At 43.1% G+C, this 17,311-nt stretch overlaps 1 protein-coding gene across 1 annotated transcript; it reads right to left on the minus strand.

The window, feature by feature from the left end:
- Nucleotides 1-6,323: 6,323 nt before the first annotated feature.
- On the minus strand, nt 6,324-16,889 carry LOC108941854 (acidic leucine-rich nuclear phosphoprotein 32 family member E-like). Its single transcript, XM_018764740.2, has 7 exons — nt 16,691-16,889; nt 11,943-12,092; nt 11,361-11,483; nt 9,446-9,614; nt 9,199-9,329; nt 7,834-7,888; nt 6,324-7,498 (listed from the first exon to the last, which is right to left on the minus strand). The coding sequence occupies exons 1-7, from the start codon at nt 16,742-16,744 to the stop codon at nt 7,422-7,424; spliced, it is 759 nt and encodes a 252-aa protein (XP_018620256.1). The 5' UTR covers nt 16,745-16,889; the 3' UTR covers nt 6,324-7,421.
- Nucleotides 16,890-17,311: the final 422 nt, after the last annotated feature.

A 17,311-nucleotide genomic window follows, 5' to 3' on the forward strand; every position in this document is an offset into this window, starting at 1 on the left:
CACAGCTGTCAAGCTTTTCCCAGCCTGCCGCTTAAGCGGAACCCCGAGAGGGGCAGCTCAGCGCAAAGAAGAGTCTGTAACACCGGTTTCCTACGAAGGCCGGGCTGCAAAAGAGCCTGTCAGACAAGTCTGTGTGCTTGCATTTGCGTGCTAATCGTGATTACTACATCTCATTCTGTAACTACAGGCATGCATGTGTCTTTATTGCGTTTGCATACATGTGGATCCATCCATCCATCGTCAACAACCACTTGTCCCGAGCGGGGTCGCGGCGAGCCGGAGCCTAACCCGGCAACACAGGGCGCGAGGCCGAAGGGGGAGGGGACACACCCTGGACGGGACGCCAGTCCGTCACAGTGTGGATCTCTCTTTGGCTTATAATCATTAAAACGTCACTGAAAGCCCAAAGGTGTAATCAAGAGGTAAAACCGAGCGCATTCTGTCGAAAAGTTCATGCCCGCACTTACTGTGACTGGCTATTAAGAGTGGCAGCAAGGTAAATCGATAAATCCCCTTCTCATGACGGCCAGCTGCACATTCACCACTTTGCAGTTGCACTGAAGACAATGTCTGTTCGCACGTGAGCCGACTCGCATCAGACGAGCTGCAGGGACCGTGCGGGATTCCTGTATTTATCCAAACAAAGTCAGTTTCTTGCTCTTTTGTCGTGGTTTTGTGCGTCTCCGTGGAGCTGTGAGGGAGAACGGCCTGGGGGGGAGGTGGGGATGGATAAATGGCGCTACGAGCATGTGGGAAGACCCCTGCGGTGTGGGGAGAGACACAATGACAGCAACAAAAGCCTCGCACCACTCGCACATGTCTCGCAATCCGGCCCCCTTAACAGCCAACGTTCGCCATATATGGCGTGGAGCCGCGGGAGCCCTGCTATTTGCTGGCCGCGAGCGAAGAGCGAAGAGCGAAGGGGGAGGTTAATGGTGAGAAGCAGCGAGGTGTCTGAGCGCTTCGCTGCACGTGCCACCGGCTGACGGGATCCGGGCGAGCGTGGCCGCAAAGCGCAGAATGGTCACAAAGCGCTCGAAGTGACAAGACCGCAACCTGCTGGGAAGCAGCGCGTTCGCGGCAATGACCGGAAGCTAGAGGTCAAGGCAGGCAGTGAAAAAGTGATCGCCTCTTTAACGGAACGGGTGCTCAAGGGATCGTTGGTGACTCTAGGGTTCAAGCATGAGGTGCACTTCTCCTGTTCCAGGAAACTGCTTACAATGGAGAAATGCAGCTCCACGGAGATGTGCACCGAATACGTGACCCCTCCATGTGAATCAGGTGCATCTGCGGGCCGGTGGGGGGTGGCCGGCACCGCTGTCGGCATCACACAGTAGTGTGCGAGCACTTGCCACATTTCTGTGGTCGCTGCTTCCTTTTTTTACAGTGCACCGCGTGGCCTCGTTCGCTCCTTCGTTCAGGTCCGGATGGGGGCGGGGGTGGCAGGAGGTCTGCCCGTGTGTACATCTGACGCAAACCAACACGAGCCTGTTTGGCCTGCCCGGCCTGCCCACCCCACACGTGCAATGGCCAGATCAGTTCGCGCACAGGGAAGGAAACGAATAAAGCGCAAAAAAGAGGGTAGGCAGAAATGATCAGACGCCAGATAGCACAAAGGTTCAGAGACGCATTCGAAGCGAATGAAACACAGAAGTCTATGCAGAATCGTCGGGAAAAGGGGAATTTTCCTTCTCTCACAAACGAACGCGTTCATTTGCATGTTGCAAAGAATGGCTGCTATTCACAGCTCGGTACCCTTCGACGGCGGGGACAAAGGTGTGACGCTTGCTGGGAAGTTCCAGTGTTCCTCATTAAAGACAGGAAAGCGTGTGCATCGCAGTACAGACAGTGGACGAGCGCAGAATTCCCCTCTATCCCCACACCCCAACCCCGTTGCCACAAAGTGCTAAACAAATTCACTGTGGTCGCAGGCTTCGCGCTCAGCCTCTTGCTATATACAGGTTTTGATGCATCCGCGAACAAAGACGGGTTTCAACATCAAGTCATCCCATAAAGCGGCGATAAACGAATCAGACTTCAGACGCGCTAGATACGTTAGTTTCCGTGCAATTACAAGAGTTATTCCTATCGTTTCTATAAACCGATGCAGGACGATATTTCAAGACAGTCTAGTTGCACGATATTGCCACAAACGTGCAAGACGCACCGTGGTGTAACCCAACCCGATATGTTGCGTCTTTACCAGAACGGCATGAAGCACATTTATAGAAGTAAGATGACTGCAGGCTGCTATACTCAGTTTATATACCTGTTGTATGGCAGAATAGTATATATTTTCACATTAAAGAGTTTTATCTGATTTTTCTCTGCAGGGTGAAGCATGATCAGTGATTTTAAGAACTTTAAAGGGAGAAATGAGTAATAATGATTATTTGATGCACTTATAATGGCAATTCCCTAAAAGGGGTGATTCCGTGGAGTGAATTAACCCCATTACATCTACGTACATAATACTACTTTTGTCGGCAGTGATCTGCCCCAAAAACAAACAATCGCTGATATTCAGAAATGTCTTCTGCATTTGACAACGTCAGACCAAACACAAGGCTTTAAATGTAAAAGGACTTGATGTTCAGCAAACAGCCATTTTCTTTCCTCTCGCATTTATTTCGAAAGCAAGGGAATCGTACTAAACTGGAATAATCTTTTTAACTACCTCTTACTAGGTACCAATTTCAAAACTAACGCAACAAAGCATTAGTTTCACCGTTATTTAAAGTATACAATAGCCCTCAATACATTTCCTCCAAAAGTTAGAATTTATTAGACCTTGTCAGGATTTTTTTGTGCACACAATTATGTGTACCTTGTGCACAAAGAGAGCATGTAACTGCAATTATTCTATTCTAAAAAAGCATGCATGCTGGTACAGACACTCGTATACCGGAGCCCTCTCTTTTGATCGGTCGGTATTCCCTTCTGCTCAGTCTTCATTCCCTGCTCTGGCTCATCCACACCGCGGACAGTGCTGTTCCCCAACACATCCCCACCGCACGGCCTGTTCTGTGCTCTCGGTGACAGTGGGGGTGGGGATGGGGACTCAGCAGATGCTCTGCTCTGGCTTAGTGACTCTGGAATGCGGTCAAATACTGGATAAATTACGATCCCCTGCAGGACTGGACACGGTACAGATCCTTAGTGCCTGGGGATTTCAATCTCGCACACGCGCACTGTGTGAAACTGCTTGTCCCAAGTGGGGATGTGGCAAACCAGAGCCTAACCTGGCAACACAGGGCATAAGGCCAGAGGGGGAGGGGACACAGCCAGGACGGGACACCAGTCCATCACAAGGCACCCCAAGTGGGACTCAAACCCCAGACCCACCAGAGAGCAGGACCCACTCAAACTGGCTGCACCACCACACCCCCGAGGATTTCAATCTCTCTTTTCATTTACACTACTTCTGTAGCATCTCAGTAAATCTTCAACAGTTACATTACTCTGTTAACACACCATGTAGAGTGTGTATGTCACACACACACACAGAGAGAAAGATACAACGGTTGATTGAAACAGATGCACACACAGACATATATGAACACAAATGCATTTACTTGACCCTCTTATTTTGAATACCCAAGTTACAAATTTTCAAAAATGCAGACATTTCCAAATTCCCAGAGAACTGATTGATTTTTATGTATCAGTTCTGAGTATCCATCTGTCATTCTACATATGATGCTCTCGCATGGCCAGGGATCTTTCCAAAGCACCTTCCTTCACACTTTACACACATCTTGCAGTGCTTCAAAAAAAGATGTGCAGCAGCAATTTTTTGAAATTGTAGCTTTTCCCCTCTGGTCATTGCCTCTCTTCCATATGTCTAAGTCAATAGCAAAATTGAGTCTCATATGTTGGTCACACAGTTGAAGAAATGTCAGTTGTATCACGAAAAAATTGGTTAAACTATTGGGAGTGATAGCTTAAAGATTTAGCAGAAAATGGTCCTGCTGCTGCTGTACAGTTACAATTCCTTGAGCTTAATACCCTGACCAGCACACAGGATGTGTGTGGCACAGTCTCTCTTAGTGTACCCATACTGGAGGGTCCGATGCCCGATATAAATGGTGTGACTCTGGTGCCCTTACAGTTGATCTAAATTGGAGTTTGTTAAAAAGAAATTTCGGGAGAGAAGTATTGGACCACACCACCACCACCGGCCAGGCCCAGCTGTCAATCAACACACATAAACACCTGCTAACCTCCATACCCAACGTGCATGTTTCCAGTTCCTTCCTAGTGTCCTCGCTTGGTAGCGGTTTGTCTACTTTGCACTCTGCCCAGTCTCATGCAGCCCCAGCTTGCACACATCTTGGTGCTCTACTCTCTGCACTCATTTCAAGGTGGTCCTGCCACCTCAAACCCCCAACCAGCTTCTCTTTTCCGCTGCGGTCTCCACCACCAAACCCACTGACCCTCCTGGGGCTCATCTGCGACTCGTTTCCCGGTTCCACGCCCAGTCTCATCCCCTACGTTTTTGTTCCCCCCCAACTTGCTTACTACTAATTGCTTACTCCAGTTGGCCAACGTGCCTTGTCACCAGTGTCCTCTACTAGTGCTGTTTGGTTAGCAAGTTCTCGCCAGGTAGGAAGCAACCAGCTCTCGAACCTGTGCATTTATTTTATTCCTGTTACCTACAATGGTGGATTTTGATTTTATCCTCCATTACAGAATGTCATTGTTTGTTTTACTCTGCTGCCGCCCCCTTATTTTCACTTTGCCATTATCACTCTGTGTGTGTGTGTGTGTGTGTTGCCTTGTTTTGCGCTCCACTTGGCCTCGTGGAGCTGAGCACTTTCGGTAACCTCTCTGTCTAACTCTACCTGGCATTCGCTGAAAAGCACAACCAGACTAAAACTTCTACCGCTTGAACGCTTGTTAATGTTATTTTATTAACAGGTGAAAGCATGAAAATGTGAGCTTGTGGCAAGCTGTAAACGTTATGCACCTATGTGGCCTTGCTGCATTTTTCAAACACAGAAGGAACAGGAAGGCCTTGAGAAGCTGATGCTTCATTTTTAAATTCTGTGCGAGTGACAAGTATCTGGCAGTTTGAGAGCTGTCTCAGTCCCAGCGCTGCACAGCTATGGCTCAGGGCAGCAGGACCTTTGAGGACACTGCAGGTTCAGACGGAAACCAGAGCACCATTAACCCTAACCTCAGTAAGCATGGGACCACAAACAGCTTAAAACAGCAGAAAAAAAGGAGGGGAAAAAAGGCCAGGCTGATAACAAGGAAACACTGAGACATTTTGACCAGGCCGAACTGTACTGTTCCTGTTAGATGATCGACAAGCCTTTTGTCACCGACTGATGGCCATCAAGCATATTAGCAACTTTTGGACTATTCTTTCTGGTGTTATTCTGCAGTAGCAGTCAGTCGGTGTAACCGTTAACTTTTCCTCACGCTTAATGTCACCTGGGGTTGCTGACAAAATTGGAACAATGAGTGCCATGCTCATTAAAACCTGAAGTCAAAAACCTCCTTTATTACCACCTACTTAACTGTTAAGGAGGGACCTGCTATACAGGGCCTGTTCGGTCTCTGGCGCCACCACCTGGTACCTTCCTCTGCTCTGGGTCCTGGGCTTCCATCTTCACTCCACTTTACTGCATCAAGGGTTAGAACTTCTTGCATTGCCCATTGAACTTAAATTTTTCCATTGACCTTAAACACAATGTTGCACTACAGGAAGAAGTAAGATGAATAGAATTTAGGAAAAAAAAGCATTTTGATTTCACAGATTTAAGAAATAGTTACCATGTCAACTAAAATAAGGCCAGTGTTATTGCCCTGCCCATTTATTCAACTGTCCTCTTGGGAAAGGTGGAACAGCATTGCAGAGGAGGGCAAATTCTACACATCTATCACAATACATCCATCCTTTCAGCTCATTGCAAAAATATTTTTGAAAAGAAGAATAAGGCTCTAGAAAGAAAGCTTTGTGTTACGTTCATTTGATAATGTATACACCAACAGGCACAAGAAAATATTTGCTTGGTACTGTATTCCATGTGTAGGAACATATCAAACTGCTGTCACACTATTACAAGTAAAACCCACTGGGGTGTAAAAAAAAAAAAAAAAAAAAAAAAAAAACCCACATGTAAAACCTCTGAAAACCTGTTTTCTTTATTTAAAAACTCTTTTGAATTGTACAGCACACAAACGCCAAACACACAACTGTCACAATAGCAGAGGACAGAAAAAACTATACTAAGTGTATACTTGGGTATGGATCTTTCCCTCCTTTCATTTTTTTTTTTTTTTTTTTTAAAAAAGGATCAAAGAAATAGCAAAAAAAAAAAAAAAAAAAAAAAAAACAGATTCAGAAGTTGGGACAGATACTATGTACATATTGCCATACAAACATTTTCTAACTGTAAATACAAAAAAGTCCACTGCTTGACAAAGGTAAGAATTAGCTTAATTTAGGACACACCGAGATGACCGTAAAGTCCTGGAGATCCACAAAGCCCTCAAAAATCTGGTCCACCTGAGCTTTAAATACATATATACTTATGAGCCTTTTATAGGTCTTATTTCAATCAATGATACTTTACCTCTTGCAGCATTGGGGCTCTCCAGGGTCAACACTGGACTAGATTAAAAAGATTAAAAACTACTATTCCAGTACCTCCCCAAAGTGGCCCCCCCCAACCCCTAACAAATCTGAAGAGTCTACTGTGGCTATTAGGTTAACTAATTGTGAATGCAGTCAGTTTTGTGTCCCATCCTACACTAAAGCACGCATAAATGGAAAACCCTTAACTTAGATATGGAAGAAAAACAGCACAAGGTGACCAGCCAAAGGTGAGTTTCTGGGTAGGTTCAAAGATCAACATTTGAGCCAAATGTTCCTGCCCATCTGCAGCTGCAGTCCATGCTGCTGACAGGCAAAGATCATTATTGTATCCTGAAGAACAACACAGGTGAGCTGAGCAAAGCCTAAACCTTAGCAAGGTCAAAGGGGTACAAAGAAAGAGAGCCAGAGCTATCACTCTTGATAGATACAAGACCTTCGGCTTAAGCACTGGAATACAATGAGTGAACAAAGCATTACTGACTTAATGTTACATAAATCAGATATGAAGTTAACCAAAAACTGCACCTTTACATGCAACCAATCACTGACTTGAGGTTCCAGATGACCAAAAAAACCCTGTCCTTGCCCCAACCCTCATTTAAAAGACATTAGGAGGGAAGAAACTTGGAATGATTACAAATGAATCTTAAAAACCTTTCCTTTTTCATTTATATATATATTATATATACATAAAAAGGAAACATTTAGCCTCTACAGTGATAGCTATGGTATACAAAGAACTGAATCTGCAAATTCAAACTTTTAGTCTGTTGTTCTACAGCTTAGTTCTGGGTCATGCTGGGGTCAGACAAAATTAGTCATCATCTTCATCGTCTTCTCCTTCATCTTCTGGGTCTCGCTTTCGCTTCTCTCCATGAGCTCCATCCTCGTCTACAGAGGAAGAGAGAATGTTATGTTTACAACACTATACAATTCTGGTCAACCAATTAAAGAGAGAAATTAAATAAACTCAGGCATTGCCCTTAAAACCCAAATTATTCACCCATTTATCCAATATCAATCGTTGCATTTGTAGTGTAGGGTTGTGATAGTCTGGAGCAGTGTCACACAGAACAAATTAAAGCCATTTAATGCAAGGAAAAAAGAAGAGATTATATTTTGGTAGCTGTGTTTACAACTGGATCCCAAGAGGAAAAAATCTCAAACTCAAACACTGAGTTTCCATAGGGCTGGTAGGTTTAAACTACATAGACTAAAATTTTTACCTTCTACTTCCTCCTCCTCTTCCTCTTCAACATAGTCATCATCATCCTCTTCATCCTTGGGTAAAAGCTCACATTCATCACACTAATAGCTGGAAAACCTAAGTCTAAATTCTACCACTGCAAATAGAGTAAAACATGCTTTAAAAAATTAACATTTTATAACCACACAATGTGGGCCAAGCTCTGAAGTCAAAGACCATTTAGGTGTTTAAATTGAGAGCTTCAACAATACATGAGAGATATAAAAATGTTTGCAATAAAAAAAAAAAAAAAAAAAAACACTTCCATCAAGACATGACAAGGATAATTCTGTAACTGCAACAGACCACACATAACTACAATCCTAATAAAGCTAAATCAGCTAAACCCAAATATAAAAGCAAAGTGTCAGCAATATTTGACCAAGTTTCAGATCTGTTTTAGACAAATGCTACATTAACTTATTTTGAACTACAGGCATTCCTTGATTTTTTTAACCATCTGAAATTGCTTTTCATACCCAATCTGCAATTGACAGAATTAAAATCAGCATAACAAAATTTATCCGAAGCCTGACAAAAAAAAAAACATTTAAGACCCACACATCACCCAAGTGAAGCGGAAGTGCACTAATACACCACAGCTTGTGTTATGTTGGCTGCTGTCTGCTGGATTTAAGAAAAATGCAATTCATTTAAAAAACCTACTGCCTAGATACACACTCATTAATTACCTCATTAAGTGATAATTGTAAAATGGTTCATGTGTCTGCATCCACATCTCCGTTGGTGTGTTAGGAATGTGAGAGTGTTGCATTATGGGAAGTGTTGAAAGTGCCACAGGAGTCTTCAGCTGTATCGGGTATTTTATTTACATTTATCCATTTACACGAGACTTTGATGTAAAGCAAAGTACATAGTTAACGTACCTACAACTACTCACCCAGAAGTGAGTGCTGCCCTGTGGGTACAACGTTGAACAGGCTACCATTTGGGGGAGTTATGGGAGAATTGCTTGCCCTAGTGTTGTTCTCTGACAGCTCAGGCTGGGGTGTGTGTGCTTGGTGAGTACTCCAGTTTAATCCTGCTGGAGCGAGATAAAGCTCATGTACTTACTTTCCTGTGTCCTGAGCCCTGCTGACAGCACAGTGATGGCAGGTAGTTCTATTACATACAGTAGCTGTTGTAGTGATATTTGGGGAAGCAGGTTTGAGGTTTCCAGATAGACTGGGAAAGCATTATTATTTTTCTCCATTTAAAATAATATAGAACAGGGTCTCAGAATCCAAAAATTTTAAATAAGCAGCATTTTCTAGGACAGAGTACTTTTGTAAATCGAGGGATACCTGTATGTAAATTATTAACGGGGGATACTTCACATTCTCACCTGGATACCTTCCTTCATGAGGTATGACAGCCCAACCTCTTCTCCACCCTCTGAACCCTCATCCTCTTCTTCTTCATCATCATCGTCACAGTCTCCTGTTGGGCCAGCTCCTTCCTCTTCATCATCATCATCTTTGAAAATGAATACAAAAATAGAATCAAGTGAAGCAAAACCAGGTAGGCACCAGTCTTATCTTTCACTTCTAAAGCAAACGGGACTTCAAACCAAACACCTCCACACTGCTCACCGTCATCGTCAGCATCTGCCTCTGAGTCAGGAGCCTCATTATCCTCCTGGTCGAAGCCATCAAGGTAAGTCACCTGGGGCAGCAGTTCGAAGATGCTCTCCCGGTACTCCTCCAAGCTGGTGATCTCACAGTTGAAAAGGTCCAAACTCTTCAGGTTTTTCAGATTTTGCTGCAATAAGAAGACAGACTTAAATTAGCACTTGTAACATATTCAATGAGATCAAAATATTCAATAAATATACCCCTGAGTAAAGATGGCTAGTGCGCATCTTAAGGAGTATCCTGGCAAAAACATGTTACTTAATTTAAAGTATTCTTTCAGTTCCTGAACTGCACCACATTTCTATCTCAAATTTTTAAGCACACAAAATGACCCAAGTCTGCTATTGATTACCAGAGGTGGGCAGTAAATTACTTTTACACAGCAAATGTTTGAAGAACATATTTCTGAGTAAATTTTGATATTGATGCTTTTACTTCAATTTAATGTTGAATGTAATTTTTGAATAGTGTGAACACATTTCCCAAGTTTTATGCTAAAGCTGGACACTATGTAACCTAATGGTTATACTGACTACAGTCACCTACACTTAACTTGTGACGTGACCCCTCACGACCAATAGATGTCAATGTCAGCGTAACGCTGACACACCCACTCTACAGGACATGTTGCAGTAGCTTGCTGCTCTTCTGTTGTGTAGTAATTAGGCAACCACATCGGTGTATGTTTTAACAAGAATACTAATGTAATTAATATTAGCATTAGGACATCACTTACATAACTAAGTCTGACTGGCCTTTTATTCATTTATTTGGATAGGGTAGCTTTGCGTTTTCTTATTATGGGACAGCCAGCAGTGTAGCAGTTACTGATAATGACTTGTCATCGAAAGGTTGTCTGTTCGAATCCCAGTCTACTCACTGCTATATTGCCTTACTCAGAGCGCTTATAGTATAAACAGCCTGCTGTTTAAAATGCTAAACAGTTTTAAATCCCTTTGGTTAAAGGTGTCAGCTAAATTTCAAATAACTGCTTTTGGGGCAGCAGGTAGCGCAATGGTTAGAGCTGTCAGCTTACAGCGAAAGGACAAGTTTGAATCCTTGCTCCTGCTATAACACCCTTGAATTGATACAGTAATGTAACCCTGCCATATAAATGAGTAAACAATCTCTGTAAATAGCTTAGTGTACAAACCTAAGTTGTAAGTCACCTAGGATAAAGGCGACAGCTAAATCACTGTTAGTAGTAATACCTACCAGAATGTGGTCTTAACTTTGTATTTACTTGATTAGTATAACTACTTTTATTAGCACTGCAAATTTAATCAACTAAAAGATGAGCTCCAGCTGCATACTGTAGATGTTAACAATGCAAGTGACTCATAACATTAAAAAGCTTAATTTGAAACAAAGTAATTTCAATAACTTGTCGAGTACTACTTGAGTGGTTTAGCCTGATTCCTTTGCCCAAGCAAATTTTTGGATGAGTACTTTTACTTCAGTAACTACTGAATAAGTACTCGGCTGCTGTGTTTCGCTACTCTACCACTTCTGTTGATTATGCTGCTACAATCTGTGCAAAATTCCATGTGCAATAACACCTTTGTCTACATGCTACTTCACAAACTCATTTGGTTAACACTAAAAAAAGTGCTTCCAGAAACAACAAGGGCATTTACTAAGCCCAGAGGGGTGGGTATGGATGACTGATGAGTAAGATCAATCTTCAGTGAAACATAACTCATCCCAGTATGTGAGCATCACAAATTCAGCTAGAGAATAGATGTCTATAGATTCAGACACTTACAGACACATGATGACCTGAATATGCAAGAAAGAGTATTATTATAATGGGCATCACAGCTCCCTCCCCAACAACCCCACCCCCGGTGAACCACTGACTGCCCATTCTCACCAATGCTTCCACTGTGCTGAGCTCCTTGATCTTGTTCCCACTTAGGTTCAAGTAGGTCAGATTGGGACACTTCTCTGACAGCACCTCTAGGCCCCCTGAGATGTTGTTGTCGCTGAGCTCCAACTTTGACATGACAGGAGAGGAATGATGCAATGAAAATGACACAATTGCATAGTGAAAATTCAAACACACCAAAATATAAATGTAACAATTTAACTTATTACATTTGGAAAATTAAAACCTAAATATTATGCAAATTTCTCTAAACCGAATAAAAAAAGTAATACTAAAGCACATTTGCAGACTTACATTCTTGTCAAAACATACCAAGATTTTACACTTAGGGTAAGGTTGTGTTTACCCTGGTAGTCCAGTTTGTTTTTCCCTGCCACATAAAACGTATATGAGGATCACTGAGGACATAAAGCTGACATTATACTGAGTTTTATTATTTTTCATACTTCTGACACCACAATATGCAAGGCAACTGAGAGAAAAAAAAATCTAGCGATGGCAGAACAACAGATTAGTTGGAAAACATGGTAAGTGAAATGGCTCCAACTTGTGGAAGAAACAACTCACTTTGCGGAGTTTGGCCAAGGAAGGGAGCTTAGCCAGGGAGGTCAAGCCCACATTGACCATGCTGAGGAACTCCAGTTCCTTGAAGTCGTCTGTCAGACCCTCCACCTCACCGTCACTGGAACGGCAGTTATCCACCACCAGCTCGGCCACCTAAGGAACATCAAAAGAACACCTTTCAGAGAGTTCAATAAAACTGAGTTTCTTGCCAACAAGCTTTCTGCATCAAGGACGTCCGTTGACAATGAGCAAACCAGGATATATTACGTTTGACCGAAAAGGAAATTTGACAGCAAGTGAACTACAGTGAAAGATGATCCAGGCAGGCGTAAAAATATGAAACAACTAAATTACTTAAGCAGCAATGGCAGCAATTTTAAAATATCCGTTTTCATTTCCGGCAAGTCATTTTAACATTTAATACATTTATGCTGATGTGACAAAAGTTCAAGTTCCAAATTTTTGAAATGCCAAGAAATGTACGTTTAATTTGGTCTACTTTTACTCAAGTGTCACTAAATATTTTCTTGTGCATTCTGTTTCATGAAATTGACATATGAGTGGAAAAAGGAAATCAGTTGTGATAGAGCACAGCTCATGCACAAATACTCCAAAACTGACAGAAATAAAAATCTAAGAAACATGAAGGTGGACAAAGCTTATGAGCAATAGCATGTGAACTTGGTCTCTCTGTTTCAACAGTGAACATCATGAAAGAAGAAGAATGCATGAAAGAACACGTGAAAGGATAGTTTTCTTCACATCTACTGTATACAGTACAGACATCCATCGATATACCAAATTCGGTATAACTGCTCTCGACAACCAATTTTCAATTTACAGAATAAATTAGCATGACAGTTTATCTGAAGCGTGCAGAAAAAATTAAGTGCGCAAATTAAATGAAAGTGCAGAAATGTACTGTAAGTGGGGTTTCTGCATCCAGATCTCTCCATCCGTTGGTATGTCAGGAATGTGAGTATTGCTTTAAGAGAGTAAGGCATCATGGGAAGTGTGAAATTCCATGGGTGAGTCTCTCAGCCCTATTGTGTGTGTTAATTGAATGATTGCAGAGACAGCAGAGCAATTAGGAAAAGTCTTGCTAATGGTGCTTTGGGTACGTATGTGCATTTTAGCAGCAGTGCACAAAAACACAAACCCCATGTACTCACTGGATTCCTGCTTATGGGACGGGAACGTATTATCGCCCCATCACTTAAAATAATGGGGAACAGCTGTTTTTGTATCCGAAATTGACATCGTGCTGTTTTCAGGAACGCATTCATTATGTAAACTGAGGGATGCTGGTATTTGGGAAAAAGTGATTAGGTTTTTGGATGGGCTGGGAACACATTTTTCACCAATAAAAATAATGGGAAATAGGCTTTTGGTATGCAAACTGTTGATATCCATACTGTTCTCAGGAAGCAAATAATTTTATAAAAATTGGGGGAAGGCTTTTACAGTACACAATTAAAAGTAAATATTAAATTTACTTTTCACTGCTTATTTCATATAAAAGAAACTGATAGAAATAAACATATGCACTGGCATTGTCAGAACATATACATAACCGAGGTGTGTGATTGGATTGAGGGGTCAACTCCGATTCATGTAGATTTTGACATACATAAGGGTTTCGGAATGGAACCCTTAAGTGAGAAACTTCCTGAAATTAATAAAAATGATAAAAGTACACAGTGAGATATTTTGATATTCCACCCAGTGCGTACCCTGCCTAACGGATGGATGGAAAGAAATCTTAAAGGCTTTTTCTTTGAAAGTATATTTGAATATGAGGTCTTAAAAGAGTGAAGTGGGTGGATCACTTTACATTTATTCAATCATTTATTATTTGAGGTCAGATGCTCTTCTCCAAAAATGCACACCTGAGAACAATACAAAAAGTGCATTACACAAACAAGAGACAACTAGATGCCGTTGGATACACGTAATTGAGTACAATTTGTCACATAGCACAGCATAAACCAGTAAACATTACAAAAGCAGATGAATACAGGGATTTAAAAAAATTGTGAAACATTTATAAAACACAGGGGGGCATGGTGGCACAGTGGGTTGGACCAGGGTCCTGCTCTCTGGTGGGTCGGGGGTTCAAGTCCCACTTGGGGCGCCTTGTGATGGACTAGCATCCCGTCCTGGGTGTGTCCCCTCCCGCTCCAGCCTTACGCCCTGTGTTGCCAGGTTAGGCTCCGGTTCCCCGTGACCCCGTATGGGACAAGCGGTTCAGACTGTGTGTTTGTGTGTGTCTGTGCGTGAGATAAAACACATGTACATGTTTATCAAGCACAAAGAATAGGGAGAGAAGTCAGTCCAAAACATGAGTTTTGAGACACTTCTTGAATGTTGACAGAGATCCAGCAGTTCTGAGTGAGAGAGGGAGATCGTTCCAACAAATTGGAGCCAGAACCGAAAACCTTTGTGCTTTTGGACCTCTTGTGTCAGAGCACCAAGCGGGTAGAGGTGGGGGAGGGTAACAGTCCGGCACCTTTATTATGTACCTTGACTGCGACGTGGTTATTAAAAACCCCAGTTATAACTGTACTTATAGCCCCAACTACACATGTATGTTCAATATCCAGTACATGTGTTACATATAAACATTAGCTGGTGAATGTATAGGGATTTGCAGCAATAATCACCTCAGTATAACAAGTTTTAAAATGGCAACCGTAAGAATTCAACAGACACGCTGACAACAGTAAATGAACTATTGCTTCTAAGAAGGTTAAGTTTTAATGTACGGCACTGATAAGACAAATGTGTGATTCCCCCCCATGCTGTTTGAATATAAAGAAACCATAGATGCTAGATACTGGTTAAAAGTGATAGAGATCATTAACGAGACCTGGACATGGGGTCTGGGCGCTTAGGAACGATGCTTCTGTTTTATTTTGTGTTTCTACAGCCCAGACTTCTGTAAGGAAATGTGAGGAAGCGTGATTACTCACTCAAGTCCCAGCAGAGCTGGACGTAGTGAAAGTGTTTTGTTTGAACACAGATGAAGTTAAATATTTAAGAGGGAGTCACGCGTCCCGCGCTTTGCCATTACGAACACGGGCCAAATCTCTCCAATACTGCCGGCTAATCCAACTTCTTTAGATTAGGACACACAAAGACACAACCAAAACTAGAAACATTGATTCTACACGATCAGGGCTCGAAGGTACAATCACACAATATTAATAACCTGAGACTGAAACAAGCGTCTGTCTGTCTGTGTGTGTGTGTGTGAGTGAGAGTTAAGTGTGAAGAACGCGCGTCGCGAGCCGCCTGCGTCGGTGAGTCGCGAGGGTTCGCGCGGGAAAAAGCAGGAGGTTTAATCCTGTGGAGGAGGAGGGTGGTCTGCGCCATCTGCCCGAGTCCTTCGAGCATTACACAAAAAACGGGACCACCGAGGACTGACTCCTTGGCAAATACTGCAAGAGCCATGGAGGCGTTTACTAGCATTCTTAGCACAGATGGCACTGAAATTAGTGAATTTAGTTATCAGATTTGAAAACGATACATAGCTCGCCCCACTTCAGGTCAAAAAAAAAAAAAAAAAAAAAAAAAAAAAAAAAGGTAAATGAATGCGCCATAGCAGCGTGTCAAAAGAAGCGAGGGGCCCAGAACAGTTCGAACGACGAGGACGTCGAGAAAGCCACGTCTGGCGCATGGTACCACACGGCTATTTAACCAAGAGAGTTGCTCGACGTGGGGGCTCTGAACGGGCGACTCCAGCTGCCCGGGCCGGGACTCAAACACACCCCGGCAGACAGAGGAGGGCCGTCCGTCAGAGCCCCGCTCGACCGCACGCGTCACAGCACAGCGCGTTGCCTCGAGACCTCGTCTCCATCCGCACGAGGCCGAGGGTCACAGTCTCAACGTACTATCCTTGACACAGTTTTACGTCAACGGCAGTCTTTTTGCAAACAGTGTGGGGGGGGAAGACTCAAGTTTCCTCGCGACAAAGATTTTGTAAAATATTCGTGCAAAGAAGGAGGAAGTTTACTGAACGTCCCTCGTTATTTGCTGTGTGTGCCGAAGACAATCCACGTAGGACAGTCCTAGTCCCGCTGTTAGCTCGGCTGCTAACCTCTTCGGAGGGCACGGCTTTTGTCTCGGTGCTTTATACCTATTTATAGCAGCGACACATCTCACGACTCGAGGTTCAGCTTTGAAATCGAAAAGTTACTTTCGACGCAATAGTAGACAAATTGGGAAATTACACAGCTACGCGTGAATCCCAACAGGGGCCACCGGCGAAAGGGTTAATTTCGAGTTTGACTTTTCCAGGAGAAAAGACATTTAAACGGGTTATGCTCAAGGTGGCGCGGACCTCGCTGCTGGGCTGTCGGCGAAGAAAACACTTAAATGTTTAATATATGGACTAATAGATTCATGACTTGACGCGCCACAGACGGAGGGGACGGAGCTCCTCTTCCATCTGTACACTCGCTGCAGATTATATCAGCTAAACCACAACATCGCCATCACGGGGACTGATTGAATTTATCAACACTTCAGCTCCCGCAGAGCCTCTCAATTCCATCTTTCGCGTGAATTATTAAAGAAACTAGCAAAATAAACATCTGCTTCCTTAACTAACTGGAAACTTTCGAGTTCAATTTCAGGCAGCCGCATCCCGACCGCCCATGTGGACTCGGACGTCGCTGAACCTTCCCATCGATATTTCACATCCACCCCACAATTTTGACAAAATAAATAAATAAAGCGTAATTCATTACCTCAATTGGGGTCCTGTTCCTTAATTCTAAACTAATTCTCTTCTTCATCTCCATCTTTAAAAAGTACAAAAATAAAAAGTTTCAAAATAGAAAAAACGTAAATTTAAAAAAATCGCATTAACTCCACACCTCCGGCCCACAGACTCGCCACCTTCAATGGCTGCTACGCGCTAACTGAGCCTCCATGATACCTCGTACCCAGCCCCCTGCGTCCAAATCCGCCCTCTGTCGCTCGGTATTGGTTCCATTCTTGCTCTCCGACATTTCATTGGTGGAGGGACGTGCCATTCAACTACATCTTTCTGATTAACATAATATTTCTCAGGTCTCCTTGCTATTGGGCGCAATTGCGCGCGCAGTATATTTTTATTAGCTCATTTCACCGTCGATCTCAGCGTTTAAACTTTTTAAGTCCACCCACATTGTGCTGCGATTGGTGCTTTCGGAGACCGACTCGACACACCCTTATTTTCCCTCTTATATAGAGGTGTAGAGCGCCGTCACCGGTGTTCTTCGTTATGCGTGGTTGTTGTAGGTGGATTTTCGACGGGTCCATCGAAGGGTCTAACACTATAGTCGGTTCTGCAGCGGTTTTGTGGGTCAATTTCCTGACTGACCGAA

The sequence above is a fragment of the Scleropages formosus genome, chromosome 18, assembly GCF_900964775.1.
Source record: "Scleropages formosus chromosome 18, fSclFor1.1, whole genome shotgun sequence".
Lineage (NCBI taxonomy): Eukaryota > Metazoa > Chordata > Actinopteri > Osteoglossiformes > Osteoglossidae > Scleropages > Scleropages formosus.